General features: G+C 43.1%; 1 protein-coding gene across 12 annotated transcripts in view; it reads right to left on the bottom strand.

Moving 5' to 3' along the window:
- The window catches only part of MPDZ (multiple PDZ domain crumbs cell polarity complex component), a 202,584-nt gene that overhangs the window by 156,066 nt on the left and 29,166 nt on the right, over window positions 1-17,352 (bottom strand). For all 12 annotated transcript variants that reach the window (XM_073668027.1, XM_073668043.1, XM_073668066.1 and 9 more), the window contains exons 4-10: window positions 16,275-16,493; window positions 15,846-15,985; window positions 15,446-15,659; window positions 11,781-11,909; window positions 10,986-11,195; window positions 6,399-6,513; window positions 6,146-6,234 (exon numbers count right to left, since the gene is read on the bottom strand). In XM_073668027.1, coding sequence (XP_073524128.1) covers window positions 6,146-6,234; window positions 6,399-6,513; window positions 10,986-11,195; window positions 11,781-11,909; window positions 15,446-15,659; window positions 15,846-15,985; window positions 16,275-16,493 — 1,116 coding nt within the window. The remainder of the gene's footprint in view (window positions 1-6,145; window positions 6,235-6,398; window positions 6,514-10,985; window positions 11,196-11,780; window positions 11,910-15,445; window positions 15,660-15,845; window positions 15,986-16,274; window positions 16,494-17,352) is intronic.

Here is a 17,352-nt window from a genome sequence, read left to right as displayed (position 1 = left end):
TCCGCATCATGGGCACAGCACATGCGGATTTCAATTGGGGAACATTGCTGCCCTTCTACCATGCGTTTCCACGGCGTTTATGCAACTGCAAAAACACCGCAGAAACGCATTAAAAACGCATCGTGTGAACTCAGCCTTAAACAACACAAACTCCAAGTCAATAACACTTCTGTGAAATCTACCTGTCCAGTTATGAAGAAACAATGATTGTGAATCAGTTTCTCTTGCTGTTGTGCAAATGGAACAGACAACTGGCAGAAATGATAGGCAATAAGCAAGACACCCCCTATAAAGGAGTGGTTCTGCATGTGGTGATCACAGACCATTTCTCTGTTCTCATCCTTTTTGGCTGTTGTTTTGGTCACTTTTTCATTTTGCCATTGCTCTCACCCCTAGAGATACAGTAGCATGAGGCTGTGTCTACAGTACAACCCACAGAAGTTGTTTAGGTAGTGCAGTTCATCCAGGATGGCACATCAGTGCGAGCTGTGGCAAAAAGGGGAGCTGTGTCTGCCAGCAGTGTCCAGAGCATGGAGCAGATACCAGGAGATGTGGAGGGAGCCATAGGAGGGCAACAACCCAGCAGCAGGACCGTTACCTCCGCCTTTGTGCAAGGAGGAACAGGAGGAGCACAGTCAGAGCCCTGCAAAAGGACCTCCAGCAGGCCACAAATGTGCATGTGTCTGCACAAACGGTTAGAAACCGACTCCATGAGGGTGGTATGAGGGCCTGACGTCCACAGATGGGGGTTGTGCTCACAGCCCAACACCATGCAGGACACTTGGCATTTGCCACAGAATACCAGGATTGGCAAACTCGTCACTTGCGCCCTGTGCTCTTCACAGATGAAAGCAGGTTCACACTGAGCACATGAGACAGACATGACAGAGTCTGGAGACGCCATGGAGAGCGATCGGCTGCCTGCAACATCCTTCAGCATGACCGGTTTGGCAGTTGGTCAGTAATGGTGTGGGGTGCCATTTCTTTGGAGGGCCGCACAGCCCTCCATGTGCTCGCCAGAGGTAGCCTGACTGCCATTAGGTACCAAGATGAGATCCTCAGACCCCTTGTGAGACCATATGCTGGTGCGGTTGGCCCTGGGTTCCTCCTAATGCAGGACAATGCCAGACCTCATGTGGCTGGAGTGTGTCAGCAGTTCCTGCAAGATGAAGGCATTGAAGCTATGGACTGGCCCGCCCATTCCCCAGACCTGAATCCGATTGAGCACATCTGGGACATCATGTCTCGCTCCATCCACCAACATCACGTTGCACCACAGACTGTCCAGGAGTTGGCGGATGCTTTAGTCCAGGTCTGGGAGGAGATCCCACAGGAGACCATCCGCAACCTCATCAGGAACATGCCCAGACGTTGTAGGGAGGTCATACAGGCACGTGGAGGCCACACACAATACTGAGCCTCATTTTGACTTGTTTTAAGGACATTACATCAAGGTTGGATCAGCTAGTAGTGTGTTTTTCCACTTTAATTTTGGGGGTGACTCCAAATCCAGGCCTTCATTGGTTAACAAACTTGATTTCCATTGATGATTTTTGTGTGATTTTGTTGTCAGCACATTCAATTTTGTACAGAACAAAGTATTCAATGAGAATATTTCATTCATTCAGATATAGGATGTGTTATTTGAGTGTTCCCTTTATTTTTTTGAGCAGTGTAATATCAGCTGGTTCAACTGATGGCCTATAAAAAGGTGTCACACAAGAAACATCTCATGATGGGTAAAACCAGTGAGCTGTCTCAACACCTTCGCAACCTTATTGCTGTAAAACATACTGGTGGCATTGGTTACAGAAGAATTTCTAAACTACTGAAGGTTCCAATGAGCGCTGTTGGGGCCAGAATATGGAAGTGGAAAAAACATAATTTCACCAAAAACCGGCTACAATCAGGTGCTTCCCCCCGTAGCATTTTAGACAGAGGAGTGAAAAAATTATATCAGAAGAGTTGTCGAAGAGCCAAGGACCACCTGTGAAGAGCTACAGAAAGACTTGGAATAGGCAGATGCAATTGTTTCAAAGTAAACTATTAAGTAATGCACTCAACCTCCATGGTCTGTATGAAATGCTTACCACGCAAGAGTCCATTGTTGAACTGAAAACATGTTTAAGTGCGTTTAAAGTTTGCTCAACAACATTTAGACAAGCCTGTGAAATACTGAGAGAATACAATCATCTGGTCAGATGATGCCAAAATTTAACTCTTTGGCTGCCATAAAACACACCATATTTGAAAGTCAAAAAGGCACCCCCAAAAACACCATACCAACAGTAAAGTTCGGAGGTGGGAACATCATGATGTGGGGCTGGTTTTCAGTATATGGCACTGGAAAACTTCATATGATTGAAGGAAGGTTGCATGGACAAATGTACTGAGACATTCTTGAGAAAAATCTGCCGCCAGCATGATGAAGATTAAAACGAGGATGGACAATTCAGCAAGACAATTATGCCAAACACACAGCCAAGGAAACTCTCAACGGGTTTGAGAGAGAGAAAAATACAGCTGCAGGAATGGCCCAGCCAATCACCTGACTTTAATTCAATAGAAAATTTATGGAAGGAACTAAAGCTCAGAGTTCATATAAGAAGCCCACGAAACATTCAGGATTTGAAGAGTGTTTGTGTGGAAGAATGGGCCAAAATCACACCTGAGCAATGCATGCGACTAGTTACTCCATACAGGATGAGTATTGAAGCTGTCATGAACAACAAAGGCTTTTGTACGAAGTATTAAATAAATTTCAGTAAGCATGTTCAATACTTTTTCCCTGTGTCATTTCTCATTATTACACACTGTAACATACCTGGCGGCGTCCTTGCATAGTGGTCCATCTCCCACTGTGCAAGAGCGCGCACTTGATCTCCAATCCAGAATGTCTCTCTGGCTTCCCTCCATGCTGTCTGTTTGCTTCTGTGTGCTGCTGCTTAAGGGCGGCGCCCGATCACTTCCTGCTTTTTGTACCTGCTGCAGGCACACCCCTTGTGCGTCCTCAGCCTATTGCTGTTGGTCACCTGGTATTTAAACCAGCTGCTCCAATTAACACATGCCTGAGCATTGTGTTTCATTTAGTGTGCTCTTGCACTCTGAATGTGCCAGGTCCCTTCTGTGTTCTCTTGTCTGCCTATCCTGGAGGCTGTATTTCCAGGCCTGTCTGAACACGCTCCTAGCCTGTTCCTCCCGCCTTCTAGGGGCCGATTTCCTAGACCCGCTCCTGTATCTTGCTACTGTGTCTGTTCTTGTCTGTATACTCTTCTAGCCTGTTTCCCGTGTTTCTCTATGTCCGTACCTTTCCTTTTTCTGCAGAGTCTGAACTCGTACCTAACTCCTGCTCGTTGTCACTGTACTCCCGTTTGTGAGTTTGTGGTCCACTCGCTACTTCACTGCAAGTACCCTGTGGGTATCTGGTTCTGCCTTTCCCTTCCTGTCTGTTCCGTGTGAACAGAGCCCTGTCCCCCCTGCTCTGCCTTTGCTCACCGCTCCGGCGGTTCTAGCCTGCTCTGCCTTTGCTCACCGCTCCGGCGGTTCTAGCCTGCTCTGCCTTTGCTCACCGCTCCGGCGGTTCTAGCCTGCTCTGCCTTTGCTCACCGCTCCGGCGGTTCTAGCCTGCTCTGCCTTTGCTCACCGCTCCGGCGGTTCTAGCCTGCTCTGCCTTTGCTCACCGCTCCGACGGTTCTAGCCTGCTCTGCCTTTGCTCACCGCTCCGGCAGTCTCGCTCTGCTCTGACCTCTTTCTCTCCGCTCCAGGCGGCCTCGTCCTGCTCTACTCTTGCTCACCGCTCCAGGCGGTCTCGTCCTGCCCCGCTCTCGCTCACCTCTCTGGGCGGCCTCACTCTGCTGTGTTTGTCCGCCACATCTGTGGTTCTGTTCCTGAGTCCCAGTGTGTACTGGGTCCTATCCCGCCGGTGTTCCTACCTGCTAGTGCCTCCCTGTCTGCACTCTAGCCGTGCTTGCCTGTACCCCCGTGCCTGCCTATACCCACCAGTCTGTGTGCCAGCCTAACCAGTCTGTTCCTGTATTCCCCTGTGTGGGTCAACAGCCGTGTCCGGGGTCTGTCCTGGAGTAGCACCTGGTCCCTCTGCTCGGTTCCTCCTTGGTCCACTGGCGTCGTATGCCATCGTGCGACCCTGGTCGGATCGGGTGAATACCTAGTTACGCCCCTCCAGGCATTCACTCTCCGGCACGGTCCAGTGGAATCACACGCACACGCTGCTCAGCCCGGGCGTGTGCATTACACACACAACTTAATTTATGGACATCTATGGTTTGATTTCTTTGTGTGAATTGGATGGGCTGTGACTGACATCTGGTGAGAATTTCATGTCAATAGCACCTTTAGAAATATATTTACTTAAAAATTGGTGACAAGTTCAATACTTATTTCTCCCACTGTATATCCTGAATATTGACATTTTCAGGCTGGCCACCAAGTCTCATAATAGGTGGATACCTGTTTTGCATGGACTTCCGCACAGATCACACAAAGAAACCTTGAAATTGTTTCCTCTATAGAGAGATAGTGTCTATGAATAGACCAGAAGTTTGACAAAAGTTGAAAAAGCGTAAATAGTAGACATTAAATTTGAACCAGTTCAAGATCGGGCATTTTCTTTCCCCCATACATGAGGTTTTAACAGTTCTAAAATCGACACAGATTTCCACAATGTGGAGGGGGGGGGGGGGAAGGGGGGGAGGAGTATCTAGACTCTCAAAGATTGTAGAGAAAATAGACTATAATAAAAGAAGAAAAATCGCATAAAAAGGAAATCAGTGTAGGTTAGAAACTGATATATGAGCTAATGAAAATAGTTGCAGCTTCAATACACCCAGACCTCACATCCAGCCTACATTACGGAATATATAGATGAATGAATGAATGAATGAAAAGAGAAGCTGAAAACTTGGTGCAATTTTAAAAAGTAAATGTAACCACTAACATTTGTAAAATCATTATGTAAGACGAGATAAGGTTTGGTAGGTTGGAATTCAATCGTCCAATCTTTTTGTTCAGTGGGGAGATAAGCCACTATCGGGTTATTCTAGCAGCAACTCTCTTATAGAGAACACAGGAACTCTAGGTCAAGCCAAGCATTCCTATGTATGGGGACATGGCCGATAGTAATCTAGTGTATATGGTTAGCTTAAAGAGGTTGTCCACTACTTTTACATTGATGACCTGTCCTTAGGATAGGTCATCAATGTCTGATCGGCCTGGGGTCAACCCCGCCGATCAACTGTTACTGGTGTTGGCGACCAGAAGTACTTACTTGCTGAGCTGCTCCGTCTTCTGATAGTGGCCGCCACAGGGTACTGCACATCAGTCTCCTATTGATTTGAGTACTTCCGGCTGGCAGCCGACACCGATAACACCTGATCGTTGGGGGTGATGGGTGTCCGTTCAGACACTGATGAACTATCCTAAGCATACGTCATCAATACTAAAGTAGTGGACAACCTCTAAGGAGTCTTGGCTGACAAGCCAACTGTGAACTGTGTTAAAGGGAACCTGTCACCAGAAAAAACACTATTAACCCACAGATATGGGGTTAATTACGTTACTAACCTACCCAACGCCCACACTTAGCCAAACGCTCCTGGCCCTCTGACACTCGCTCTGCATTGAGGCTGGCTGTCAGTCAGGGTCGGAGATGCAGTTACAGCCGCCGCTCTCTATACAAAGAGAGGTGACTGAACCCACACCTGACCGGCCCCCGTGACTGAAACCAAATGCTACCGGGGAGAATAAAGCTCATTTTCTCCCTGCAGAGTTCAGCTACATGCAGGCACCGGGCAGGTCAGTAACGCTATGAACTTGCAGATTAACCGCATATCTGGAGGTTAACAGCATTTTTTCCTGACGACAGGTTCCCTTTAACACATGTGTGGGTCCTTCTGAAGAAGGGAAAAAGTTACGCATCAAGCGTTGACTATGAAGACTTGGTTCTGAAAAGATGGCAATGTTGTCAAGGTTGTGGAAAGGCCAAAATGTTATGGTATATGCCATTTTATGTGCAAGTTTTTTGACAACTACTCTCTATGGGAGAAATTTATCTGTAGAAAAAGTCAAGTCATCATGTACGCACCTTGTACACTATTACATAAAAATTCTGTATGTAATTTATACTTACAGCAATGATCTGATCACCAACATGAATCCTTCCATCCTGCTCAACAGCACTGTCTTTTGTAATGCTTTTCACAAAAATACCGGAAGGTTCTGCGAATACAGAAACAGCCAAGTAATGATTTGTTCTCTTTGCGGCTCGTCCTATCACCATACCCACATTCTACTTCCTCTAAGCAAACTGACATCATAGAGGGGTCCCAACTAGAATAGAGCCACTATTTTTGTAGAGGTAGTAATGCACAGAATGGACTTGCCTGCATTTTTATCACCAACGTAACCAGCAATGGTGATTCCTAAGCCCTGAGCATTCTTTGATAGTTTGACGTCAAAGCTATCACCAATTTTTTCTCTTTTCACTTCACCGTTACCCTTAAGAATAAAGGAGCGGACATGAAATAGATGAAAAGAAACAAGACTCATTGTATATAAAATAGTGAGCAACTATCATTTACATAGTAGAACTTTAAACAAGCCCAAGAGTTAGTTGTAGACAATGTATAACCTGTGCGTCCCAACTCATTATCCACATTTATTTCCAAATTGCCACTACTCAAGTTTATTTAATAAGTGCAGAGATATTAAATCCACACAATGTACCAATGACAACGGATAAATGTCTACTGATGTGTGGATCACATTATTACACACTGAGGGAGCTACGTGAACATAATTTAAAGGGACTTGCCACTACTTTTTTTTATTGATGGTCTATCCTTTGATATATCTGCTCAGTAGGGGTGCGACACCCGCCACTCCCGCCGATTAGCTGTTCTCGGATGCTGCAAGAACATAGCAGCTCCATCATTTCTATAGTACTTCTATAGGCCGGGTACCTCAGATCCACCCCTATTCTAAAGAATAAGGGGTGGTTCTGCAGTACCCAGCTGCAGCTGTAAGCCGTGTGCCGGGGTGGGCTCCCCAGGATACAATGAAGTCACGAACAAGAAAGACGACTCCAATATCAGTTCAATAATTAAAAAAAAAAAAAAAACACTTTACTTAAATATATGAATAAATGTACCAGAGAAAGGAGAATGATTCAAAGAAGTCCACAGACACTCAGCAAGGAGGTAAAGACCCTTGTGCTGCACAGCATGGCGCCCTACAATAGATGCCAACTATATTTACTATATTCTTTACCTACTGGCGTGCCTGGTTAAACCATCAACCTATTACCTGTTAATACCCTTAAATCTAGAACAAGTGAATGGGTGTGAAATACGGGCTCACCAGTGGTACAGCACAACAGCTTACAATCTTATAATAATTTAACTCTATTCCCCAACCAAACACTTCCCTGCCCTGTTATGATTTCAGTGAACACTGAAAAATAATCCTTCCCCGACTACACCATGAATAAAGATGCAGCAGCTGCTTAGCCCCAAAACAATAAAGGTTGAAAAACGTGAACAAATTTCAAATAACCATAAATGTTCCTCAGAAGCTTTCTCAAGTTCAAGGTCAGGAATGGCCTAAAGTCCGTTGTGTGCTTTAACAACGTCTTGGTGTGAATTTGAGATTTATAGTAAACACAGAGTCCTTAATAACAAAGAAATAGGTGACATAGCAGCGAAACCGGAAATCCCAGACAATGATCATGGCAAAAATTGCGGCCTGACACGCTCCATTTACCAATCTAACTAACTAAAGGCCCTGTCTCAGTCTTGGGTATTTTGTCGACAAAATGTGATAATGTGCGTGCACGCCTTATTTATCTTACTGACCCGGGTCTGCTCCGAACAAATACCGATGCATGCAGACGGATGAGGCTCCCCTCCAACAGTCGAGTGGTACCACAGAGTACTATGGCTTGACTCCTCAGCGGCATCCTGCATTACTCGTGCTAGGTTCTGGCCTACTTCCAGCTCTCATAAGTGTTCCTGACAGCAATCTTCACCCACCTGATAAGGATCTGGTCAAGAGCAGGGTCAGCTCCACTCCACTGTGGCTCTGGTCACAGTGGGATGCTTCTACGCGCTAATGTTACTGGACCTCTCCGGCACATCTTCTCTCTGTTCTCAGTAACTTCCAACGGCCACCAAGATGGCCGTCCTACTCCTTCCTGTGATGCACATCCAACTGTCAACTGTCTTTGACCATGCAGTCTGTTGCTGGGCAGACCTAACCTTTCAGATTTGCTTAGGAAACAGCGGCCTCTTATAGCCAAATAAAGGAATGTCAGTCCATGCAAAGCAGTACCATGTCATTACTGACAGCAAGCAGGTGATAAACTTATATACAACAGGCGCAATGTTTACACTTATACAAACACAGATATGGACATCTATACCATGCTGGTGAGCAAGGTGCTGCACCGTATGTACAGGGCTCACCATCCATCTCTTTAACCAGGTGCATATATCTGCCCATGGGTAACGAGGGCTGTTTCACCATCTCACACAGCCACTATAGTTTTGTCAGAGCTGCTGAGTTCCAGAAACATCTGAGAACTTCCAGCTGGCACTGGAAACAGCTGATCAGCGGGAGGGACGGGTGTCACACTCCCACTGAGCAGATAATGATGACCTATCCTACAGATAGACCATCAATCAAAAAGTAGTGGCCAATCTCTTTATAGTTGAAGATTTTACAAACACGATACAATATGGAGATTCCACAGGGTCAAATTTACATTAGTCAGATCCAATTCTGGGAGCCCCCAACATTAGTTGTTCTTGTAGTAGGAGCCACACTGAAAATGATGCAAGTACATGCTTTTTAACAATCATTAGATGGGATTTAGGATGTACCAAATAGAGGGAGTGTCCCACTGTAGAAATTCCTATAATAGTGTTACTCTAACAGGGCGTGCAGTAAGATACCAGACATAATGAACTGTACCCAGAAGCTTTTAGAACTCCAAGACTATGACCACAGTGCTTTAAGGCATGGGTTACTGTATACGCTCGGACGTAGATGTTAAACTGATGCTTCAGATGGACCCTACACACAGTGCATGTACGTAAAAAAATAAAAAATAAATAAAAAAAGGGAATTTCACCTACAAAAAATGCTTTCTACAAGTGTTATTCACAGACTAGCCAAAGAGAAATGCAAAGGAAAAAAATAGATAAATTATATTTTATTTCACTCCTAACTTAACCCCACCCCCTAAAAAAAAAGAACAACCAATATAAGTCGTCAAAAAAAAAAATGGCAAGCATTCCGTCTGCCACAAATAATCAGAAGTACCCCAAAAAGATTACGGAGATACATAAAATACAGATAAACTAAACTACCAGAACACAATAAGTTGGCACTATATGGTATAAAGCAGAAAAGTAAATATAGTATGCTGCAAAAAAGGATAATATAAAGGTCACAACCAAAATAATTAATACGATAATAGAAAAGATCTCACTCTGTTCATCAATATGTCACAAGGAACTGTAGGCGTGCAGGGATTTTTTATTCACCCATATTGTTGATTGTTTCTATTATTGTTGTATAACTTATCTTGGTTCTCTGTTTGTCACCTTTGTATTTTATTTTTGTATATTTAGATTTCGGTTCTCTACTATATAGTGCCACCTTAGTGTGTTCTGGTAGTTTATCTGGGTTTTGTATCTACTTGTATGATACTTATCATGGTTATTTGAGGCAGATGTAATACTTGCTCTTTTTATTTTTGATGACTGGCGGCATTGATTCCTCTTCTTCAGGGTGGGGGGGGGGGGGTTGCCTCTGTAGTAGGAGAACATTTTGGTGTGAGACCACCATACGACCAGTCCTTCCCCTATGTATGTTATTTTATATGTCTGATATCGTCACACAATATATATTTTTTTTTCCCTCTTTGTGTAGTACGGTATGTACATTGACTAACTATATAGAAATATTTTTCGTACATATATTGTTCAAAGTCATGAGGCTTATCCCTTATTTTTCGCTATTCTATGAATTGTAATATTAGGGCATTAAGCTTTTTGGTAAAATTGTAAGAAAAAAAAAATAAATATATAAAAAAAATAATATCTATCTATCTATATATATATATTTGATAAAAGTTGTAATTTTGTTTGTTTTTTTAAACAGGATACCATTGTAAAACAAAGTTGACTGCTATTCCAAATAGCAGCATTCAGTAAAAAAAAGTACATGTATACTCATTTTAACAATGACTTCCTATGATGACAGATGCTACTTTGTGGCATCTAATTGAGGCATCCGATTAATGTATACATCTACACAAATTATGGGTATTTTTTGGAATGATGATCAATCTACTGTAAACTTCATTTACAAACGATCACTATGGGGAAAACACTATTGCCAGAAGCTAAATCATGCCAAGAGCATGCCCGTAAAAGGTTTGAGATTGTTCTGTAGAAGAACTGCTAACGTCTTGTTTTAAAAGGAACCTGTCATACTGAAAATGTTCTCCGATCTGCAGGCAGGATGTTATAGAGCATGAGGAGTTGATCAGATTGATAGACATTTTTATGGGGAAAACGTTTAATAAAACTTGCATTTTATTAAATGAAATCCCTGGTGTCTGACTGTTACGAGTCCAGTGGGCAGTCCTAGTCAGTGATTGACAGTCTTTCTTGTATGACTGCATGCAGAGATTGCTGTCAATCACCGGTAGGACCACCCACTGGACTCATACACCACAGATTTCAATAAATAAATACAAGTTATACTGAGTATTTTTAAACAAAGCTACATATCCTTCATCTCAGCTTCTTCTATATACCATGCTGTCCACAGGTCAGACAGCGCACAACATGTCAGGTTCCCTTTAATTAGCCATAAACAACCAATACATATTTATATGGGGAAAGTCACATCTGGAATAAATCATGCAAAAGAGATTTCACAGAGTGCGCGCTTATTCTAACCTGCAGTTCAGGTGCAGCAGGGATCAATGGAGACATCTGAATCGGTGTAGAGACCACCGCGGTCGAATCCCCCACGGGCCCTCGGGCAACAACCAGCTTTACTCGGTTTCCACACTGTCTCAAAACCTGGGCAACTTGTTCACTGCCCATTCCAGCAAGATCTATGTCACCTATTTTTAATATGTGGTCTCCACTGCGCAACCTGCCGTGCTGATGAATTAAACATGTCAGTATCATTAGAACACATATTTGTGTGTCTAATACAAACTTTGGATAACAAATGGCTTTGCATGAAATCAGACATCTCTATAGACCACCCTTTCAGTAAAACTAGGGCCACATGCCAATGGTCATGGCACTGATATGATCACAGTGAAATTTTGCAACTAACATTCTTTGATGGTCCGATATCAGGGAGCTAGTGAGTTATAGGACAACTGCACGCTATACGTTTTTTGAGAGGTTGTTAAAGATCTGGAAAACATGGCACATAATCAGACATTTTATGTAATTTTACGTAGACAGCCCTCATGGAACAAAAGCCTGGACTTTTGCAATGGCCCTATACAGTCATATAAAAAAACTGCACTTATCACGAGTTACAGATTGGTGAACAGCACCAATAGCTATAGAGAGTTGGCTGCGATGGTCTATGGAGCACGATCTATAGACATAAATAAGCTTTACAATCTATGACATACCCATAGCTTACCAAAAAAGTTGGACAGGAGTCAAAGAGCAAAGAAGGTGACACATAAAAGCCATAATAGCAGGTTGTACAATAATCACACATACCTGATCAGCTATTCCCCCAGGTAGAATGGTTTTCACTATAACTCCAGTTGATTTTCCTCCAACAATTCCAAAGCCCAAACCCGAGCCGTCATTTACCAGTTCAATAGTCTCCACATGCTGCCAGTGCATCTGATAGAGAGATTCATGTGTTACTGTCTAACAGGCAGAAACTGAAGATGCCATGCTCTTTACCTAGTGCTTGAATCATGTGTTTTTTCCCCTGAATTCTGGTATAAAATACCTCCAAAAGTCGCAAAATTTTTGCGCAACTCAAAGCAGCTAAAATTTTTTGCAACTTTTGGCATTTTTTTATACTAGTTCTGTCCATCTTCGCCAAAATGGGCACAGTTATTGCAGGACATGGTGTGGCAAGACTGCCCGGCAAGTTCTTCAACATTCATGCCGTGCCAGAAATGCATTCCAGTCCCTAACTGGAGTAATATTCCTGGTGGAGTTGTAAGATGAGCCTAATTCATTAGGAAGCGTGCGTCTCTTAATGAATTAGATGAATCTTACTCCAGCGCTGTTTTCATTAAGAAAGGTATGCAAAACACCAGTCTTAATGAATCAGGCCATTATATTTTTTCCTATGCAAAAAGAGTTCTGCTAATGAAGTAAAGCTACTTGTCTGTGTAGGCTTAGATATGAATATATGTATTTTTTCACAGAAATTGTTAAACTGATGATCTGAAAGATTTAAAGGGCTTTCCCAGGTCTTAAAAAGAATCTGTCAGGAAAGTTAACTTCCATTAACCATCTATATGCTGCTGTAGGTAACGAAAAGATAAATGCATTGATATCTTTCCAATTGCTTCCCGTAGCGTTATTCCGGAGAAATCCAAAATTTAGACATTATGCAAATGAAGCATAAGGTGATTCACCCTAGGTAATTTACATACTTAGCACCTGCCTCCCTCTTTTAATTAATAGCTGGCTGTCTCATTGTCAGGTGCTGGGCTGGAAATCACACGTATGCTCATACTGGCACAGTACTCATGCCTGCACTGTAAGGTGTCCTTATGAGGGACAATGGCTTCAGCGTGATGTTGCACACATGCCATCCATTGATGGAGTACACCCAAACACATTCAGATGTACATCGTTGAGGGGCAGCACATGCGCAGTAACATATTGTGGGAACTTCCATGAGGAAATCACACAGCGCATGTGCTGCGCAATGTGTAACCTCGTATTTGTGAGATTTCCAATGCTACATGTGGTGACGTTGGCATCAAACAGGGTTGGAAACAAAACATATGGGCATGCATCTTCCAGATTGATTATCAAATGGATGAATAGGTGGCACACAAATTAGCAGACTAGTTAGACTGTGAAGCATGTTAGCTTCTGAAGCTTATACCGAGAAACAATGAGTACAATAATAAAAATTATAAGTTCAGAAAAGGCTGTCCAGGAATACATTAGTGACACCACTGAAAATGACCTCACAGATCCCCTTCAAACACTGATAACCTTTCCTTAGATTATCAGAGAGGACACAACTCGTGTCTCCCAACAAGCTGAGCTCTCTATGGCAGCTTAGTCTCACTTAGTCCAGTACAGGGACTGAAAACTAACTAGAATTTTTCTAAAATGCATCATGCAAAAAATATTTGCCATACTACAACATATATAATGTTTGCGGTAACACAAAGTTTTTTTTTTACTTGTTAAGAAAGGTTATGACTAGGGTTGAGCGAGTATGTTCTGTCCGAGTATGCTCGGGCAGAGCTCCGAGTATTTACAGCTGCTTGGTGATATGGTTGAATCGCTCCCGTGTGCATGATTTGCGACTGTTTGACAGCTTTATCACATGTGAGGAATGTCTATTTCTTACACATTCCTCACATGTAATAAAGCTGTCAAGCAGTTGCAAATCATGCACACGGGAGCGATTCAACCATATCACCGAGCAGCTGTAAATACTCGGAGCTCGGTCCGAGCATACTCGGCGAAAGGGTTAATAGAACATACTCGCTCAACACTAGTTATGACCTGTCAACCTCACAGAACAACCTTCTTACTACTACTTGTTTTCCATCAATCTCCACCTTTCTAAGCCAGAGCTGTCCATCTAGGACATACGTGTCAAACTCTGGCCCACACAGGGTGGTTAAATTTTGCCCGCGAAACCAGAATTGCCACCCCTATGTGAGGCCCATTATTCTGTACAGAGCACTATGCGGGGCCATTATTCTGTATGGAGGACTATGGGGGGCCCATTATTCTGTATGGAGGACTATGCGGGGCCATTATACTGTATGGAGGACTATGGGGGGCCCATTATTCTGTATGGAGGACTATGTTGGGCCCATTATTCTGTATGGAGGACTATGTTGGGCCCATTATTCTGTATGGAGGACTATGTTGGGCCCATTATTCTGTATGGAGGACTATGTTGGGCCCATTATTCTGTATGGAGGACTATGTTGGGCCCATTATTCTGTATGGAGGACTATGTTGGGCCCATTATTCTGTATGGAGGACTATGGGGGGCCCATTATTCTATATGGAGGACTATGAGGGGCCCATTATTCTGTATGGAGGACTATGAGGGGCCCATTATACTGTATGGAGGACTATGGGGGGCCCATTATTCTGTATGGAGGACTATGGGGGACCCATTATTCTGTATGGAGGACTATGGGGGACCCATTATTCTGTATGGAGGACTATGGGGGACCCATTATTCTGTATGGAGGACTATGGGGGACCCATTATTCTGTATGGAGGACTATTTGGGACCAATTATTCTGTATGGAGGAATATGTAGAGCCATTATTCTGTATGGAGGACTATGTGGGGCCCATTATTCTGTATGGAGGACTATGTGGTGCCCATTATTCTGTATAGAGGACCATGTGGGGCCCATTATTCTGTATAGAGGACCATGTGAGGCCCATTACTCAGCATGGAGGACCATGTGGGGTCCATTATACTGTATGGAGGAATATGTAGGGCCATTATTCTGTATGGAGGACTATGTGGGGTCCATTATACTGTATGGAGGGTTATGTGGGGTCCATTATTCTGTATGGAGGACTATGTGGGGCCCATCATTCTGTATGGAGGACTATGTGGGGCCCATTACTCTGCATGGAGAACTATGTGGGGCCCATTACTCTGCATGGAGGACTATGTGGGGCCCATTACTCTGCATGGAGGACTATGTGGGGCCCAATACTCAGCATGGAGGACTATGTGGGGCCCAATACTCAGCATGGAGGACTATGTGGGGCCCAATACTCAGCATGGAGGACTATGTGGGGCCCATTACTCTGCATGGAGGACTATGTGGGGTCCATTACTCTGCATGGAGGACTATGTGGGGTCCATTACTCTGCATGGAGGACTATGTGGGGTCCATTACTCTGCATGGAGGACTATGTGGGGTCCATTATTCTGTATAGCGGACTATGTGGGGTCCATTATACTGTATACTGGTTGGCCCTCAACTTTGTCCAAGTTTTTCATCTTGGCCCTCTGTGTGTTTAAGTTTGATATCCCTGATCTAGGAAGAGGGGAGACAGAGATAGATGAAAAACAAGTATAAAGGAAGGATACAGTGAACGGCTGTCCATGTGAAAAGGTGTACCGGGTGCCTGTGACTGGTTTTAACAGTTACTCTACGGTGACAGACTCCCTTTAGAGAATGTAATACTCACAGGGCTTGAAAGTGCAGACACAGTGCTGGCATCAGAGGGTGTACGAGATACCGCAGGACTGGCCAGCTGGGGTAGTGGTCCTCTGGCAATCACCAGCTGTACATAATCCTTTGCCCTCTGCAATAAGTTAATGGCTTGGTGATGTGTAATTGTCTGATCCAGGGGCTGACCATTTATGGAGAGAATCTGATCAACCTCCTTCAACCTTCCATCTCTGAAGAGAAATGACATATAAAAGTCAAATGCACCACACTCTACAATCTACGAACTTTCAGATGTATCAGTTGTAACTTATGCCAGATTTTTGTACAAATGTCACCGGTATACTATACTGAAGAGGGCTTGGAAGACAACACACCTATCACAATACTATCAACCTAAAATCAGAGGGAAATCTCACCTATGAGCAACACTTCCATCCTGTATCTCCTGAACAAATATCCCAAGTTCTCCACGGTTCTCACTTTTTAGGCCAACAACACTAAAACCAAGACTACCGCTTGCAGGTTTAACCATGTCCATGGTTTCAATCTGCCGACCCTATAAGACAGAAAGAACTTTTATCGAGATTATAAAATATACAGGAATATAGGATAGCCTCCTATTTGAGCTTTAGACATATTCCCTGAGCAGAGCAAAATTAGAACTATGCAAAAGAGCAATCAAAAATAACCCTGCCCCCGAGGGGGACATTTTAATAATTGTGAGGAGGAGCCATACCAGAGGATGAATATAGTCATAACACGCAATCAGGATTTTCTATAGATTTTCACATTCTGATGAAGATGCCCATGAAGAAAAAGAAAATCATTGCCCCCATATTACATACTTGAGACATCCGTTTGATGATCTGGTCAAAATCTTCATTTGCTGGTTTGCCATTGATCTGGGGAAATGAAGATGACCCAAAAGTTTCCTCGGAGTTAAACTGGCTACCATTCTGCTGGCCCAATGGGTAGGGCTCAGTTTGTGTAGAAAAAGAGCTTGATCCAAATGGAGAAATCTGTGCAAATTCTGTTACTAATGATCCAGTAGGTGTCGCATTCACCTGAAATGAAAAATTAACATCAAACCGAACCCTCAGCACTTTGTACTTTCGATCAGGTTTCCTATTATCCTATTTTTGGATTTCGCTGCCAGATCTGAATACAGCTGCTGCTAAATAATCTAGCAGGCAGCTCCAGCAATAAAGCATAGGGAAAAATGTAGAAAAAACACAGCGTTTATAGCCACAGTCTGGATTTATGTTGTGGCATCTGGCCACAATAATAATGCATTGCACATAAATGTATACCACATGGTATCCATTTTTTTAGGAGAATATCAGTATAGTAAAGTGGAAAGACCTTTAGTCTCTGTCTTGTAAATAGGAGTCTATGGAAACTTAAAGATACACACTAGGTACTTTTCTTAGGGTACACTTTCAGTGGACAAAGGTACTGTTGTGCTTTATATACATGCCATTTTATGGGATGTATACATAAAAAATTATATTCTATCACTTGGTAGTTTGGGAAAAAAGGAAGAAAAAGCTACACATATATTTATTTATTCATTTCTTTTAAACTATACTCAGGTTATAAAACTGTACTATAAATTTATTGTACAACTCATGAGGATATCAAACATATGCACTATATATTATTTTATGTCATAGGGCTTATATTTAAAATTTGTGGGTTTGGGGTATAGACCATCAATTGCATCACAGAGAGAACTTGTGACAAAATCAGAGGAGACTTCCTCCATCAGGCTCTCCTTTTGTGCCTACAGGATCAAAAAATCAGGCATGTTCAAATCTAACATGCCTGATCCAGCTTTCATCCTACATTGGAAATAGAAGAGGCTCACTAACACATTAAAAAGGGATTGTCCAGTTTTGTCCCCCAGTCGGAGTTTAAAAAAAA

The sequence above is a fragment of the Phyllobates terribilis genome, unplaced genomic scaffold, assembly GCF_046119375.1.
Source record: "Phyllobates terribilis strain yellow unplaced genomic scaffold, ASM4611937v1 Scaffold_1__5_contigs__length_1240528914, whole genome shotgun sequence".
Classification (NCBI taxonomy): domain Eukaryota; kingdom Metazoa; phylum Chordata; class Amphibia; order Anura; family Dendrobatidae; genus Phyllobates; species Phyllobates terribilis.
The sequence above is the reverse complement of the archived record's forward strand: the minus strand, read 5'-3'. Positions and strand labels throughout refer to the sequence as shown.